We start from the raw sequence: 18573 nt of genomic DNA on the forward strand, positions 1-18573 counted from the left end.
CTTTTAACCTGTGCCAGAAGTTTTGTGCTTGAGCAATTGAAGAACAAGGAAAAGCATTTTTAGGAACAGACCTCGAGATGACTAAGGTGGCTGTACCCAAGCATTTGCAATTCAATGTACCAACACAGTTCAGCTCTGTTTCTTGAATGTCTGAGGACCATGTTTCCACACACTATATCCTGCAAAGCTCTGTATCAGAGGTGAAGCTCTCCCCTCTTGACAATAACTATAAATTCAATAGAAGGCTTCGTGCCACAACTATGAATATTTCAAATGGAGATGGCACACCTTTGTTTCAGCCATGTGAGGAAGCTGTTGAAAATTTCTAGATGATCAAAGAAAGCAGTTCATATACCTCTGGGAAAAGGGCAGTGCTGAACCTGCACCTGTTTTCACAGCTTGGAAGGAAAAAAAATCAACCCTCCCTCAACTCCCTATTCTGATTGTTTAATTCAATGCTGTCATCAGAGTGCAAAAGTCTACAGAGTACCTTGTAAACAACTGTAATGCTCCTGTATCCCAAACAAACCACAGATAACATACAGGTTTTAGGTGTGGTATTTCATATGAAAGCAAAAATCATTTTTTATTTTCTCCTAAAATCAAATTAGCCATACATAATAAGGACCTGGAGAAGATGATCTTTCCTGGACTCCAGAGGGAATCGAAAGAAGTCCAGATCATGAGGGAAACACAAAGTGACTCTGATACAATTTTTTTTTTTTTTTTTGCTGCTTTTTAAAGCATCCTCCTCTCTTTTAAATACCACTCCCTCCTCTTCCTGCACCAAGACATTGTTTGTTTAGAGATAAAACTCCTGAGCCAGAGTTAAAATACAGTCCTTAAGGTCTAAGTATGAATGTAATGACAAGCACACTTCTGGAAGATTGTATTAGTTCATCCAAAAATGAGAAACACTGATATTTTCTGGAGGGGCAACAAGACTAATAATAGAATACTTTTTTTTTCTCTGCGAAACCAAACTCTGATTGCTGCAGTGCATCAGAGATTAAACAGTAGGCAAATACTCACATCTACTTTATAGCTCTACAGCCTAGATGGGAAACATGAGAGTTCAAATAATGTGCCTGTGTCAAATCATAGGGGAGTCTGACTATGAACTCTTGCTGTTTTGCAGCCAAAACTAAGTTACATATGCATGTTCAGATTTTGCCTTGTTAGAGAACGTCCTGTCAGAAGCATCAGAAAAAAAACAAACCTGAAAAATCTAGACAAAGCTGTAGCTTTGTCTTGGGGTGGGTTTTTTTGTTTTGTTTTAGTTTATATTTTGTTCATTTATTTAAATCAGTGCCTGGTTTACTCTTTAGAAACAGTAAAAGAAATAACTTCACATGGATTGTTGGAGAGTATCTGTATATCTTGACTGAGATTACAGTGAGAATCTAAGTTTTCTTCAAGTTTTTCAGCTTTCAGCTTTCTCTTACTGTGTGGAAATAAAAGGCAGAAGAGAAAACTGGTGACATTTTGAAGTCGCTTTGGAAAGAAAGAACAATTTAGCAACATCATTATTATAGATTGTAACACATTTATGAACAGAATGTAATATAAGTTTTTTAATAATATTTGATGTAACTGGATTACTGTCTCTTCAGTTTTTCATGGTTATCACTCAACACCTTCAATTTACACTCTTAAATAAATTTCAGTGTAAATAAAATATGCTCAGAGTTCTTGTATGTGAACAGTACTTACATTTAATTACAAATGATCTGGATATGTTTATAGGTGAAATACATTAAAATTGTTTACAGGAAATAAGCTCAACTAGCACTAATTTTAAAATCTAAATTTTCACAACAGTACTGAGAGTAGCTCAGCTATTTTTTTGAACATGCTTTTCAAAATGGAATTTGGAATGCAGTAGAAAAAAAAAATCAAAAGAAATGCCAAGAAGAGGGAAGCACAGAAGATCAAAACTCCATAGCAGGTTGGATCAATAAAACATTAAACTGCAGTTCTTAAATGTAAGTACTACACCAAGTAGTAGTGTGGCTGTTCTTAGATGTTAAAGCCCTTGTTTTCTAAAGGAGACAGTAATAAGCATTTTGCCTATTCAATCCATTCCAGATTTAGACATCGTGCTATAAAAGCAAACATATCTGACACTTCTTCTATAACTTTAGCAGTTGGCTTTCCTGCTCCATGCCCAGCCTTGGTGTCAACATGGATGAGAAGTGGATTGGTTTGTTTACTGCTCCGGCCCACAATGTACTGCAGGGTAGCGATGAACTTCAGTGAATGCAGGGGGACCACGCGGTCATCGTGGTCTGCTGTGAGCAGCAGCGTGGAGGGATACTGGATGCCATCTTCTTCTGGTAGTTTGACATTGTGAAGTGGAGAGTACCTGAGAAAACACACAAATGTTGCTGTATCTTCTTCCTCAAGACCCAACAAGAAGGTCCTTTCCTACTGGAACCATCACAGTGGCATTTGTCAGCACTCAGAATAGAACAGTTCTCAGTTACATTAATCAGAATTGCACTAATGGCAACTGACATGCAGTAGTGGCCACAGATCTCTGGCTCTGAAATGTGAAGCAAACATATTTCTTTATTTTCAAGAGAGATGTATGTGCACATCTCACAGGAATGTCCAAAATATCAGGAGTAGCCAGTAGGGAAACTGCAGCTAAACCTATCAAATCCATAGCAGGATCCATCCTGCTGGAAACAGGGAAATTGAGACTCTCAACAGAAGCTAAGAAATTAATTAAGATCCTATTATGGTCTAGTGCCATTCAATTCCTACAAATAAATCCCATCCACACTGTATAACACAATTCACAATGGTGACTATCTCTCCCTCATGGTAAAAAATACAATTTATGTAGTGGTCCACTTGAGAATATTCTGTTGTAATAGCCTAAAAGAGTAATTATTCAGAAAGAAAACCATATGAACTTTTAAAAGCTGCTAGGAGAACAAGTTCTTTGAAAATAAGACCACTTTATTCAACAGAGCTTTGAAGACAGTCTGTGATTTAAAACTGACTTGTAACGAAATGCTGAACCCTCTAAATTCAGTGTGGGAAAGGATGAAGTAATCATTAGAATAGATTTTGATCATGACAACCAGAAACTGTTGAGCAGATTAGGCATTTTAACAACCACAGAAATATTTAAAGGCACTTACTTGCACAGCCATTCAAACTGCTCTTTACAGTCAGAGCAACCATAGTCAGTGGTCCAAGCATGGCCAATGGTGTACTTGTGGAATTTGAGCATGTCCATCACTCCCACTTGGGCAATAGCACAACCAAACAGGTCAGGGCGCTGATTAGCACAGGCAGCTTCAGCAGGAAAACAATTCCGTTAGTATTTAGATCTTAAAGAATTAAGTTCTACAGTACAATGTTCACTACAGTTGTACTGGGAACAGGCTGTCAGTGAATATGAAGTCAAAAAGACTTTCAAGCAAGACTGTAAGCAAATACACAAATGGACAAAAACCATAACTTTTAAAGATGCTATGTTGAAAAGGACTTAAGAGCCATTTCTGTGCTCTTCAGACACCAAACATGTCATTCTATGAAAACTGCCTTTCAAAGTACCAAACTGGGACTGAAGGAGAAATTAACTTTTAAAGCATGTGAGATTTTGAACTACTGAACTGAAGGTACCTAAACCATTTGCAGTTTAAACTTTTAATATTAGTCTCAAGAAAGAAAACATCATCAAGAAGGAAAAGCCCTCCATTTACTGATGAAAGCTGTCTCCCATAATTATAATGTAAACCCATAAGGAAAGTGTTTTGATAAAAGCAGACTGTTACAAAATCAGTGGAATAACCTCAAATTAACAAAGTGAATTGCTGCTGTGTCCTCTTGTTTTACGATTTTTATCTTCCTACACCTAGAAGGGACAATTTCTTTAGAATAATGCTTGCCTTATGTATTTTAAAAACAACTGCAGTAGGCCCATCAAGCTCAGTGTTCAGTGTGTAAGACTGGCAACTGGGAGATGTCTCCTGTAAATTATTATCTCATGAACTGTTATTTCAGTTTTCTCTGAGTTAGAGTTATCTCCAGCCATCTTATAAAAAAGCCATTAAAACACACATCCCCTGTAAACACAAGTGTTTCCTCTCTTAATGTTTATTCATCCAGTGTTCACCATATCCTGGAGCAGTAAGTTCTTCAATTCCAATTCCTGTTTCTTGATTTAAACCTTTTCCCTCATGATTTTACAAATTCCCCTGTCTTTTTTTTTTGAATTTTAAGGAATGAGAGCACTGAAATTTTCACATACTACAATGGATCCCAGAACCCCTTAATTAAGTCAGAACTATTCTCTGTACGCCCACATGTAGATATAATCTCTCCCAAATTCTTATCTCCAAATTTTTGTTCATTGTGAAAATGGATTGATTGACTCTTTGCCTCCTGCTAACCATGATATTGCTATGACATGACTGTGCTTCCAGCTCAGCAAGGACTTTCTTCCACAGCCTTATGTGAGGAAGAGTTTGGAAATCCAAGAATAGCTCCTCACCTAGATTACTCTTACAAGCCCCATATGCAGCCCAGCTCCTTCAGATAGCTCTAATAAATTTGAAACCTGCAACTTCAGCCTGCAGAATTCTTTATGTTAGTCATTATTTATTAGTTCCAACTAGCTTGCCCATTAGAGAAGTCAGATTTACTCATCTGCAGCTTGTGGATCACCATAAACCATTTAAAACTTGGCATTATATTTGCACCCTTCTGTTCCTCAGATATTCAGGCTTAGTAGCCTGTAATTTCATATCAGAGTTCACTTAGGATCCTGCATGTGCACCATCTGGTCCTGGCAACACACTACTTTTCATTGGATTGATTCATTCCAAAACCTCTCCTGCTGATGCTTCAACTGGAGTCAGCTCCCCAGAATACTCCCCATGAAGACAGACTGGTGCAGGGAAACCCACCTCCCCACCCATTCCTCAGGAGGGAACATCAATACAAACAGACCATTTAGTTGTTCTGCTTTGCCATTATTTTTCTTTAATGCTCCTTTTACATCTCACTAACCTGCAAGTCCCACAGATCGTCTGGCCAGCTTCCTGCCTCTGATGTGCATAGAAAAATGTCATTGCTAATCTTAATATTGGAAGCTAATTGCTCATCAGTCTCCTGTGTTCTGTCTGTCTTTGCCAAGAGTTTACACTATACCCTGTTTTCTTCATTTAAACATTATTTTTTACTTCTTGAAAAGTGAAATTTTACTTCTGGTCATCTTTAATATGTAACTATGCTAACTCTGTCTTATTTATGCATCATTTCCATTAGGTATATATAGAGCCTTAAAGGGATGCTATGTAAAAGATCTTTAGGTTTTAATGGAAGCTTTTGATCAGATCCCTCCCCTTCAAGCTATTTTCTTTTATGAACATAAATTGTATTATGGTAGGAACAAAAGCCAAAACAACTACCATAACATTTTATTTTACTGCTCTTTATTTCAGAGTGTCTCTTGAAGCACTGTCTATTGCTCAGGATTTTGGAAGAAATTGCTCCTTGCTAGTTCCTTAAGTAGTTAATGCAGTAAAAAATCACCTATGGAGACACTCATCAATGCACACTGCACCTTTTTAATTAGCCATAATACTTAATTATATGCATTAATATAGTGTAGTCTGTAACAACAATTTATTTGTGAATTTTATCCCTTTATACATAACTTTGAGCTTTAAAATTCAGCATGAAAAGAAGCCTTCAAAACGTCAGAGCTGGTTTTGTCCAGGCAAACATGAGAGGTCAAACACTGCATTTGCAGGAAGGTTTTCAGCTCACAGCTGTGCTGCTCTGCTCAGCTTGGGGATTACACTACAGGACAAAGAAGACTTGCTTTGCAGTTGAATGAGGCAAGATGAGCTCAGGGCTCTGCAGTCCTTAGAGTCACCTCCTGTTGGTCTGACTGAAAGGAAACAGTATTTTGGAAGAGTGACAATGCTCTTCCTTGTCAGCTTTTTCTTCAATAAATAAGAATGAAGAAAATCTGGCAATGGGTCCTTGAACCATGAGGATGAGTTATGATCTCTAATGTTGCATCAACAACTATTGCAAGATTTATTCTTGCTTTGATAAAAAAGACCTTACAAGAATTTTCTGAATTCACCTAATTCTACTCAGTCAAGGAAAATCCCTATCTGGTTCATCAAGAGCATGGAAATCCTGCTTGACTGTAATCTACCAGTAAATTCAAGGGAAGGATTCTAACAAGATTTTTCAGAGCAGGGAAGTCTAGATTCCTAACACCTTTCTCCTACCAGACTGATGTATTTCCTTCAGTTGTCACTTGCTTCCCCTAATTGACACAAGGAGCTCAGCTGAATGGTTCAGCCAGTAAACCAGGGGGTTTTATTACTGAAGCTAGGTAGGATGAACCTCATCCTGACTGAAGCTGAAGTCCACATAACAATAAACAGTATTTTCAGAAGCTATGTAATATATTCAAAGTTTAACTGCATTTCCAACTATATATATATATATCCAACTATATAGGCTCACACAAAATTCACTTGTGCAATGCTTGCATTCCCAAATGGAGTACAAACCCTTTAAATCTTTATCATATTCACTCATTTCTATTTTCAATGCACAAACACCTACTGCCACTTGTTACTGAGAAGCATATAAGCAAAAACCAAAATACAACTTTACAAGTACTTATTATTTGATCTTTACAAGTACTTATTACTTGATCTTTAAAACAATTGCTTTTAAAAAATCATAATGCAGGTCTAGCCAATATGGCTTAAACCAAAGATCCGTATAATTCCAAATCCTGTTTCTTACACTGAATGCTAATTCACTGAAAAATAGAATAAAATCAATAGAGTCAGTATACAGCAGCAGATAAATACAAAAAAGAAAACAAGCAGAGTGGGCCTAGTAAAACTGGTAATTTTTCATAACTCAATGGTTTATGAACTTGAGGTGCCTTTTTTACCCCCTTCTCACAAAAATAACCCAAATCTGTCATACTGTCACCTTTCATGCTGCTTAAAAAAAGGCAAACACAACCTGATACAATTACTTTGTGTCTCCTTTTCCTTTCAAAATTGCACAAAAAAATCACCTTCTTTTTTCTTTTGTTACTTTTAGACACTTTCAGATAGGTATATTATCAGAAATCTATTTTGTAGCTCTTAGGCTGCTCAGAACAACCAATCTTTCTGTGACAAGACTTGTGTTTAAGAGAAGGCTATTAATTTCCCTGAATTTAAGAACACAGCAGTGAATTTTAAGTGAACAAGATGCATTTTAACAGACCACACACAGTTTCCCAATGCTACATAAATTAATAGTTCAGCAGTTATTTTGTAATGGTTAACCTGAAAAAAAGAAAAAGAAAAAAAACCCAACATGTTTTCATAGCCATTCTTACTTTTTGTGATTCTACCACAAGGTTAGCTCTTGCCACACAAGACTGTGTGGCTTTCAACAGTCAGTCTTTGCTAGAGACTGCAGAATTTCAATGTCCTATGCAAACAGTAAATAAAGTACTACCGTACATATTTAATACCTGGTAGACATTAATGCATTGACATTCTGGCAACTTTTGACAGGCACATCTCATCAATTTTTGTCAGGTTACTTTAATAAGCCCAGCACCAAATCTGGGAAATAGACAAGCAGTTCTTACCAACTAAGAGGCCACCATTTGAGCCTCCATTAATAGTCAGCTTCTTGGGGGATGTGTAGCCTTCCTTGATGAGGTATTTGGCAGCATACTGAAAGTCATCAAAGCAATTTTGTTTGTTGGCCAAGATACCACCTAGCATGGAAACAAAACAAATCAGTTGATACCATAAAATCCTTTTAATACCATCTCCTCAGAAAAACATGTGTGCAAAAATACCTGGGAACAATTCCAGTTTCATGAACATTTTAATAATTGATGCAGCTCAGAAAGACAGCAAAAATGAAAGATTCTGTCAACATAGAGAGGCTATAAGATGGTTCTGTCAATAACTCTGATGCTTTCAGAAACTCTGAATAATACATACCTATACTGTGGAGTGAGTGCCAGGTAATGCTCCTAACCAGTGAAAGGAAAGCTAAAAGCTTTGCACAGCAAAATATATACAAAATGACCACATACAATCCACTTGAGGTTTGAGCTAATGGGACTTTAACATCATTAAACTCAGTGACAGTTTCTTAAGGTAATAAATATTCAGCTTATAAAATAAGCTATATAAAATAAGCACTTCTAATTTCCTGGATACATAATATGTGGCTAACACTTTACTTTTTTTCCCTATTAGTTGTTTTCAAACCTCATGATATAAAGCTATGGTGAAAAAGGGACTTCAGAGTTGCATCTTGCTTTGAAATTTTATTAATTAACTTTCAATATGGAAATGCTTAAGATACTGCCATCATGTTGAATGAAATTCCAAATGTCATCAGATGTATACAGGAATAAATAATGGCAGAAAATGTTGGGTTCAGATGACATCATTAATAAGACTTCCAGGTCTGAAAAAAAACATTTTTGAAGGGTGATACAGGGAAGGAAAAGGATGGTTTTCCCTACAATCTTTCAATTATTTTAGTAGAAGAGTATAAGCTTAGAGAACTCACAGTTGTCCAAATCCTGCTTGTTTGGCAAGAGACTAAAACTAGATCTTCCTCAAAGGTCATCCTACCCAAAGACCATGGCAATCTCAGGCAATTCATTAAATGCTAGTAAGAAATGGGAGCCAAGAAGAAAATCCTTGCATTCCCGTAGCAAAGACAGTGGGGCTTAAAGGATGGAAATGGAAGTCCAGTTTCTTCTCTTTCTTTAAGAGCTGGATGTTTATTCCAAGCTGATTGCCTAAGGTTCCACCTATTGTCCAGGAACCTCCAGGAAAATTAATTTGACCCTAAATTAAGTGAGATGACCTACAGTCTGGAGATGTTTCTTTGTCTCCATTCTCCATCAAGTGATCCTAGACAACCAGTTTACAATGGTTGCTTTGTTTCTATGTCACAGAAGTTTAGCAAGATAAGTCTGACATTTAGTCATAAAGACCTTGTAGAATTGAAACCAGTACATTTGTAATTTTTTGTCTTTTTTTTTTAACAAATACACACCACTCTTGCATTAACAGGACCATTGAAGAGAGATATACTGGGACAACAAAAAAGTCTTCAAGTACAGGGCAACAAAGGAGAAATAAATCTTACTTCTTGCTCAAAACACCAGGCTGGTCTAAGGTCAGAATCCTATTTATAAAATTAAACCTAAGTGAAAAAAACTTCTGTAATTGCTTCTGGAATTAAAAAAGAACTGATACATATTTTATTTCAAACTGCAATAAAAGGCTTGGGTCAAAATCAAGCAGGAAATAGGTGGATCAAAGAAGGATTATCATGTTAAGATAAATTTTATTAAAATCTACTACAAATCAATCTGCAAATTAAAATTAATGAAGGATACTTCATCTTTAGCAATAATATCCTGTATCTGCAAGCACATACAGCTTCTATTTATGAAACTATTACATAATTAACTCAATTGTGAGGAAATGACCCAGACAAATAGTTACCACAGATGAAACAGTAAAATCAAGATGCAATGATCTGGAAATATCATTTTGTCTGATAAAAAGATATTATGGATTACTGCCATGGCAAATTGCTAGATCATAAGCACCACTGTTCTGGTACATTTGCCTTGCTGACAACATTCCCATCAACTTATGCACCAGATTCTTGGAACATGAGTAAAGCATCACCATTAAATAAGGATAGGGATGCTCCTGAGATAAGAAGGGCTTTTTCAAGCTTTTTCTCCTGGTGGAGGAATGTGGACAGTTGTCAACAATAAGGCAAGTATACAAAGACAATTAAATGATTAAGACAAGGACTTAATGGGGAAAACATGGACAGAAATATCTCAAAAGTGTTAAGAAAAGCGGAAAAGAGATTGACAGAGCTTTTTAGTGTTTGACTGAGTTTCCCTGTGGCATGACAGCTTAAAAAAAACCTAAAAGGTCAAATGGTTGCCTACAAGTTGGATCCCTCAAGAGTGTGGAGGGGATGATGAGAATGCACTTCTGGAGCTGATGGTTTCCATATGAACTTCAATCACAGAATCACAGAACCATTTAGGTGGGAAAAGACCTTTAAGATCATCAAGTTCAACTGTTACCTCAGCACTGCCATGTCTCTAAGACACACCTATGTGTCTTTTAAATATCTCCAGGGATGGTGACTCAACCACTTCCCTGGGCAGCCTGTTCCAGTGCTTGACAACCCTTCTGGTTAAGACATTTTTTCAGTCACATTCATCAAATATTAAAAAAAAAGGTCTATTCATAAATTATGCAAAAATAATACAGATGAGTTATACTCTGAACTCAGGAGTTCACACCTTCTGTAAAGTTCTGCAAATTATTATTTTTTTGTGTGTGTGATACCAAGAGAGCCTAAATAGTCAGTGTTGTCCTGGGGATTTAGAATTGGGCACCTGCAATAATGAAAGAGGTATGTGAAAGCAAGTAATGTCTTTTGCAATAGTCAAACATTTTTTGTAAGATCAGTTCAAGATAAATAGCTGCATTTTCTTGTGTTTAAGTCCAGGGAATTTGATCTTGCTTAAAAAACAACCATTTTCTTGGAAAATATTGTCTTTGTACAAAATTGTTTTTAAGTAGGCTGCAAAATGCAAATAATCTAACAAAAACAATCAGATTAACACTGGACAACGTACAGATCTAACATGTAAATAAGGAAAAATATCTACTTTTTTCCCAGAATAAGTAAAACGCAAAAGGAAATGTGAGCATGGAAGAGGGAGTGAAAAGAAAACGTTGCAATTTTCATTGTTAAGCCTGCAGTTTTGTTCCTGTGCTTAGACTGACTTACCTTTGTGCCAGGTCTCTCCATATTCGCCCCCGCCCCGGATGTTCGCCACTGCTAGAACACCTCCCAGGTGCCGCACAAAAATAAGTCTGGACACACTGAAAAAGCACACAGATAAGAGGATTATTTTTATTTTCCAGTTCTTATACATCTACCACTTCTGCAAAAATACCTTGAGGGAAAGATCTCTCCTAAAATCAATGATGAAATTGTGAATTAAGTCTCTCTTGATGGCGAACCTGAGGATTTTTTCAATGGTTATCCATGGAAATGAAACTCCCAGCAGCTTTAGGAGAGGAAGGGACCTGTGCTGGTCCATTCTTCCTCACTTAGTTCTGCCCTTTGGAGGAGAGTGGTTTCACCTAAGAGATGACCACTCAGAATGTGTCACCATCTACAAAAATTATCTTCAAAGCCATTAGTCTGCAGACTAGAGTTATGCAGTACCACTGGAAACCACCATAACTTCCTGAATTATTCCTCTTTCATCTGCTTCCTCCTCCACTTCTTCAGAGAGGAAAGGAAGGTTTAGCCCAAAGGAAGAAATCGAAGGATTAGCACTTAAGATCAGCATTTAATATTTGGGCAACAGGGTCAAGATGTAGTCAGTGGAGGGATCAGACAATAGTTCCCACCCTGGAGAGCTCCTTCCAGACCCTCTCATCATTCTTAAGGAGCATAAAACAAAAAAAAAAAAAAAAAATCAGATATTGTTTTTTACAGTAGAGAACAATGTGAGGAGCTGTGCTTCACAGAGCAAGAACACTTCCCCAGAATTACTGATCTGCTGTCACGTATTAGAGTTGACAGAAAAATGCAGGCTAATGCACAGGTGATGGGGAAGAAGTCCTGAGCCACTGGATTTGGTTTCTTTTTCAGCTTTTGTGGAGCTGAAGAGAGTGGCAACAGAAAAAGCAAAAGGAGTAATCCTCCACTCTACACTGAGGGCTGCTCTGTTGCCTGCCTTTCTGCAGGCTCACAGTCTCTCTTCCCTGCACCACCTTTTTGCTTAAATTCCGGGAACAACCTGTCAGTGAAATGCAATTTCACAGTCGGCTGCACAACCAGCTGTATTCCAGGACGAGACAGAAATTGCTCCTCCTGTACCCACGCAGTCACACACAGAACAGTGAAGGGAAACATGTTGGTTCCTACAGTGTAGTTAGACAAATCTGAGGCATTAGTGGTGGGTTTGTGATGGCATTTCCCCAGCAGCTCTGCCAAGCCACTGGTATCAGTTCCATCAGCCTTCACTTGCCCTTGTTATGTGGGCTGTATAATTAATGACAGTGCTCTAGCAAGCACCATCTCAAAATGCCATCAAATGCAGCTCTCCAGTCCAGAGAAGCATATGAAAGATGCATGCTTGCATTCAAAAATAAACCACTACTGTAACTGACTTAATGACTTTGGCCTATCATTCCTGCAGTTATTTCTGGATCCTGTAACCTGTTGGTTCGTTTATATTGCTTTCAGTGACAAAGATTTTTCTCATTTTTTATGTGAAAAGGAACACTGGTTTGTGACTTAAGCAGAAATAAGCTTCCCAAACCAAAGAGCTGGCTCAGGCTAATGGGTGTGAAATACCTGTAAGCAAATACTGTACTGGCTGAAAGACATACAGGACAGAATTAAACCACTGGAAAGGAGAAGATGGAGTGCTTTGTGGAAAGTTTAAAGAGCCTTAAGTTTAAATTAAAAAATGCTCAGGAGCATTTAGCCACGAATTTTTTGTTTGTTTCTTTAAAGGTAAGCTGGCTACTATTTGGTTACATTTCCATGGCTACATCTCAGCTCAGGATTACATGAGTGATGTGGCAAGCCTCAGCTTTAGCCAACCTGTGGCTGCTTTCTAGCACTCATGCCTGTGGTCAAAAAAAACACAACAAAACCCACCCAAAATATCCAACAAACAAACAACAAAAAACCCCAAAAGAAACAAAAGCAAAGCAAAGCAAACAAAAAAAAAATAACAACTACCAAATCCTGGTGTTGGGCTGTGGATAGAAACCAACTACCAAATCCTGTTGGGCTGTGGATGGAACAGCACCTGGACTTGGGAACTCCTTGTGGAGTACTGCAGTACGTAGTAACAGGGATGGAGTAAATCATTAGAGGAATCTGTCAGGTAAAGGGTGAACTGCACATCCTGCCTTTCTTTCCCTCTTACAATTTCCTTTCCCTGATTTTACCTGCCTATTTTTGGGACACATTCCCTCACCAAGTACTCAATTCTCAACGTATTAGTCATAAATATGTATTTGAAGGCTTTGACTTTTTTTTTTTTTTCTTTTAGAAGAAGAAAGCTGAGAAATCATATCTTGATATTACATGGAGAGAGTAAGGAGGGAGGTGTGGCAAATCATGTTTTATTTACATTGTCAGTGGGATAATATATTTTGATCTGGAGGTCACTGATTGTTCTCTGTGCATTTATTTTTAAGGGACTGTTACAGATCTATAGTCTTGATTTATGAACTGTATAATGAAGGTTTCATAGGGTTCAGGTTATATAGGTCACTGCTCCTACCTCCCATCTTCCTCTCTTCTAAATGTCAGCTGCACCCTCTTGCTGCTGTTTGCTGGACTCCTACGAGAATTAATTTTTAGCTTGCCAAAATGGCAGAAAACCACCCACTCTGTTTTGCTGGGACAGTTTTCTGTCATTCTTGTGAGGTAAATCAGCTTTGCAAAGGCTCCAGCAAGAACCAGGGCCAATGGATGGGAGGCAGAAGTAAGCACTGTGAAATACCTTCTTATTTTGCCAGCAACCAGCTTGTGTCAGCTCCGCAGTATCTGAAATTTTACCTTAAATCAACAGATATATAATATTTATTTTAAATTCTTTCAAAACAAAAACATGGTAACTTTTATCACAGTATTCAGCTTCTACAATAAACCGTAATAAATCAGTAGTTGAACATAAGTAAAAGAGAATTTTAAAACTATGCTAGTTATTGTGTCTCTCAAGAACCACAGGAAATTGACAGTGTAGCTTTATGAGGCAGATTAAAAGCTTACAAATAATCACAGAGCACAAGATGGGAGGTCCATTGTTAGACAAGGTATTTGCTAAAAAGGACAAGAAACTGTAAATGCTACACAGAAATACAATCATAGCAAATGAGAAAGGCAAGCACTACAAAGGATTTCTTGAAATGTGCTAACTCTAAAACAAGACTGGTAGTACCTAAACTTAATAGGATTGTTTCATAATAGATTATTTTTCTGTGGTGAGCTGCTCTTCTGATTCCTAAAAAACTGTTCTCTATTCAGCCCTTTCCATTCCTGTTTTCCTCTGCCTCACCTAGGAGCATTTCTTAGGTATTCAAGCACTGCCTCTTGGCAAGTCTATTCAAATTGCCTTGCTTAAGAAGTAAGCCTTTTCTTTAAAAAGATCACCTATGCAATAAAGCTTCTGGCTTTTGAGAGCTAAAAAGCCTGTTCTGAACACAACATTTTTAGTTTACAATGTGTTGCTTTGCATTTGTGAAGACAGTATCATCTGCATATCAAGACACAGTCCTCTTTCCTGATCATATGAGACACGGAAGGATTTTGTTTCCGGTGTAATCTCAAAAGTATAATATGAAAATACAGCCAAATTTCAATTATTTATATTAATTTAGCCAAACGTGATTTTCTACAATATTTAGACACAGGTAATTGTTTAACTTGGAAAAAAAGAAAGCTTCCTATGTTATTAGTTCAGCAAAGGGCTCAAATATTTCCTTAATATATATGTCCATGTTTTTCTGTTGAACTCAGTGACAGAGCAAGAGGTTGAGGTGCAATCCTAAGGACAGGGTGACTGTTGTAAACCTCAGAAGAGCAGAGCACTTCTCTACTCTGATATAATTTCTTCTGTGAGCCTGGGTAAAACCCTGGAATTCAGAACTAACAAAGCAGGAAACTGATGCCTGGGCAGCCCTTATGGTCCCCATTTCGCTTTTCAGGAACCTGAAATACATCCTGTCAGATTCAGGGTCCGCCCTGCCCTCAGTCTGTGACAGCTGTTAATACCAGATACTTCAGAAGGAGATGTGAATCACTCTGCTTACCTGTAGCTTGGTGTAATTGATATGTTGAAGCCTCCATATCCATACAAGAAGGCAGGATGAGAACCATCTAATTTAATTCCTTTCTTGTGAATAATAAACATTGGGATCTTAGTGCCATCTTTGCTAGGGTAGAAAACCTAAGACAAGAGAAAAAGAAATGTGAAACACTCTTAGTGCTGTAACTCTTTACAAATGCTGTTAACAAGAATCAGAGGTGACCATATCTATGGTGTATGATGGGTAAAACCTTCGAGAAACTTGCACCAACTGCCCAGGTCAGGTTCAGTAAGGGGCACCACCCCCTTGGCTGCTTAGCAGCTCTGGAAATTGCATCAAAATGAGACAATTCAAAAGGTATGATGGTATCAGCTTTAGGTATCTAATCCATCAATTCTATACACAAGAGGGTTTAAGAAAATGTTACAAAAACAATACAGATTTCTGCAAGGGAATACTGTGAAAACACAAGGGCTGCATGGTCCATCACATGTGAAAGGAGCAAAGACTGAGCAGGTGCAGAGAGCAAACAGAACTAAAACCAGATTTCCTGCACAGATGAATTCACCAAGGAAAGTCTGTATCCAGCAAAATTGGACTAAGCATTGCCCAGTCTTTTAGGCTGTCTCGGGAACACTTCAACATCCTCAGGGTCCTAACACAAGCCATGACAGAAACTTTTGTAAGTTTTGGTGCATTTTCAGACATTATGAGGCAACTGGGAGGAGACCCAACCCTGCAGAATCCCCAGTCCATTAAGTAAGACAACTGAGCTGCACACTGGCTTTCTTACTGAAAGGCAACCAGCTCCCAAAACACCAAGTATCCACATAGCACATGGTTTCATATGTCTTTCTATAGCTGCCACAGCAATGAAGTTAAAAGCTGAATTCTATGTACACAAACTATAATTGCTTAACACAGTTCCCACATCTTCTTGTTTTGATGCATGTCTCTGCCTGCACACTCTAATTTGGGATCCACTGTGTCATATTTTGCCAGTCAAGCAAAACACGTGGTTGTGAATGCAGTTTATTGCTTGTCCTAAAATTCTGGCTGATTCCTTTTCACTGCCTTGCTTTTACATCACTGCAGTTTCTACTCTACTTAGAACAAAAAAACGAAGAATGGTGCATTCTTATAATTCAGTCACATGTTTACAATCTCTGCTTTTAAAGGAAAGAGTCCTACAGTGATTTGTAAAGCACACAATCTATTTTTACAACACATGAACCTCATCAGTAATATGAACCTATGCAACACACTTATTCTGAGCATTGCCTGTAATGTGAAACATGTAAATCCACACGGCACGCTGAAAACAAAGTAATCACTTTTAATTTTAGTTTAATCATTGCTAAGGAAACGTGAGGAATTTCAAATGAAATCACATCTACCTCCAAAGGCTATACCAAAACCTCTACACATACTACAGATAAAAATTCATTTTTTCACAGTGCCCAGTAGATGGAAAAAACAAAAAAAAAAAGCCTAAGGGTGTTTTTACACAGATGAAATCACTGTTTCCAACTGCTGCCATAACTATATCTTGTAGGATTTTTACTTTAAATAGTTACTTGAAACTATAAACGAATAAAATAACTGATGAACAGGAGAACTGCTGAGGCTGATGATGAGGACTTCCAGAGACTCTTCCCTACAACGCCATCCATCAACTTCAGCTGTTGCTGGCAATTCTCAGGAAGCAAGCACCTGGCCTTTCTAAACATTTCCAGAAACTTACTGCTGTTGGCCAGTCCCTTCCTGATGAATAAAGCATGCCACTAATTTTACTGCTGGTTTCTGAATGAGAACTTTATCTTTTATGTAACAACTCAATGAAAAATGACTTCTGTAGGGCTTTTATTGTCGTCAGTTAAGATAAAATAACATACCATTAAATGAAATCTCAACAGAAAAAAAAGATGCATGTCAAGCCGACATTTGCAATTTAAGGGTTTTCAGTCCTATCTTTGCTAAAATAATTATTACCTCTCTCTCCAAGACAAACACACGAGAGGAGGGGTGGAAATCAATTCAGCGGGACACTAAGACATGTGAAGCTGTTTAAGCTTCTCCAAATACACTATTTTCAACAGCTGATTCAATCTCATCTTTAAATTAGCTGTTATCTCTGAAGCAAGTCCAATGGTTTATTCATGTAACAATAAAGGGACATGCTTCTCTCTCAAACATTAAGGTAAACTGCAAAGGGCAAGCCCTAAAAAGGATTTCCCAAGATGGTGTTTCATGCCTAACTTCAGATGCTGTCAGCTTTTACAGTGGTAAATGCTCATAAAAGGGTACTAGCTTTTCCTGCTTTATCACAGATACGAGAGATCCACTTGTGCCAGTCACATTATATTACTCATTGTTCATGTATTTTCCAAAATGGTCTTAAGTCACTAAAGCTAGCATATATAAGAGGACAACTTAGGAAAATGAATTTAAAGGGATGGAGCAAAACAATTCAGAAATATTATTATAAATGCTGAAACTCACCATTCAAGGAGAGACATGCTAAAAATAAGTATCTTCAGCCTTTAGGAATGCAACAGCAATGTTGTGTGGTTGACAGGGCACTCCTGCTGCGTGCAACCCTTGGTGCTATTCTAAGACCATAGTGCTGGAGCAGCAGAGCAGCCCTGGAATAGTTGTAGCTATTAGTCTCACACTAATGTCCCTGTGTCACACAGCAGTGGGGTCTCAGTGCCAGAATTACCTTCAGTTCAGATGGCAGAGCCTGAAGCATACATTTATAGCCTCTAGTCTACTTACTGAGATGGAAGGAGAAAGCAACACTGTTTGCACAGTTACTCACTGCTACAAATTACATGAAAATTAATCTATATAAGCAAAACAGAGCCCAATCTTAATCATTCTTCTTTAGTGCATATATATTTATATATATATAGAGTGGTGTGTTACTTTTTTTTCATTTTTAAATTTAGCTTTTAAAAGCAGTTTACACTCCCTTTTTACCAGAAAAAGTCAATGGATGCTTACATCAAAGACAGTTTACAGAGTAAGTTTTACAAGCAAATACAGTTAATAGTTCTGTGATGTGGCTTGTAAATTTACTTAGGGTTTAAGCAAGATAAAAATGTTCAATACGTTCATTCCTGGGGAGGTCTTTGTCCTCCTAATTATCGTTTGCTTTAAATGTGCAGTATTTTTGTTAGATGAATCTTCACTTAGGGAAGAGGGGAACTATCAGCTGGCATTGTAGACACAGACCTAAATTCAGAAAGGCTCTATATTTATCCACCTCTCCCTCTGCAATGACAAGAAGTATCCTCTCCATCTCAAGTCACAAGGAGGCAAAACTAAGTATTTTAGAAAACCAGAAGGTTTCAAAAACAGAGGTTGCAGATGATGTTTTTCTTCCATTTATCTGCAGAGATAACATAGCCTAATATTGATACTTATAAAAAGAACTAAAAATAATTTGGGCAGTCATTCAATATGCACTTCCCTTGTGAATAAATATGAAATCAGTATCTTTGAATATTAAATAAAGTGACACAATCATCCAAATAAAAAAATAAAACTAATCTGTCTGCATACTCACATTATGCCAAATAACTAAAAATACCTAAAATTACTGATATTGAATAGAGACTTCAATTTTTAAAAATTAAAAACCTCAGCAACTTCT

The 18573-nt window shown here is 37.4% G+C and overlaps 1 protein-coding gene across 1 annotated transcript in view; it reads right to left on the bottom strand.

Moving 5' to 3' along the window:
• Positions 1-1528: 1528 nt before the first annotated feature.
• Positions 1529-18573, bottom strand: part of PREP (prolyl endopeptidase) — an 83367-nt gene continuing 66322 nt past the window's right edge. Inside the window, exons 11-15 of the mRNA XM_056487077.1 lie at positions 14919-15055; positions 10861-10955; positions 7646-7777; positions 3153-3309; positions 1529-2365 (exon numbers count right to left, since the gene is read on the bottom strand). Coding sequence (XP_056343052.1) covers positions 2071-2365; positions 3153-3309; positions 7646-7777; positions 10861-10955; positions 14919-15055 — 816 coding nt within the window. The 3' untranslated portion in view covers positions 1529-2070. The remainder of the gene's footprint in view (positions 2366-3152; positions 3310-7645; positions 7778-10860; positions 10956-14918; positions 15056-18573) is intronic.

This window comes from Oenanthe melanoleuca, chromosome 3 (assembly GCF_029582105.1).
Source record: "Oenanthe melanoleuca isolate GR-GAL-2019-014 chromosome 3, OMel1.0, whole genome shotgun sequence".
In the NCBI taxonomy this organism is placed as follows: Eukaryota; Metazoa; Chordata; class Aves; order Passeriformes; family Muscicapidae; genus Oenanthe; species Oenanthe melanoleuca.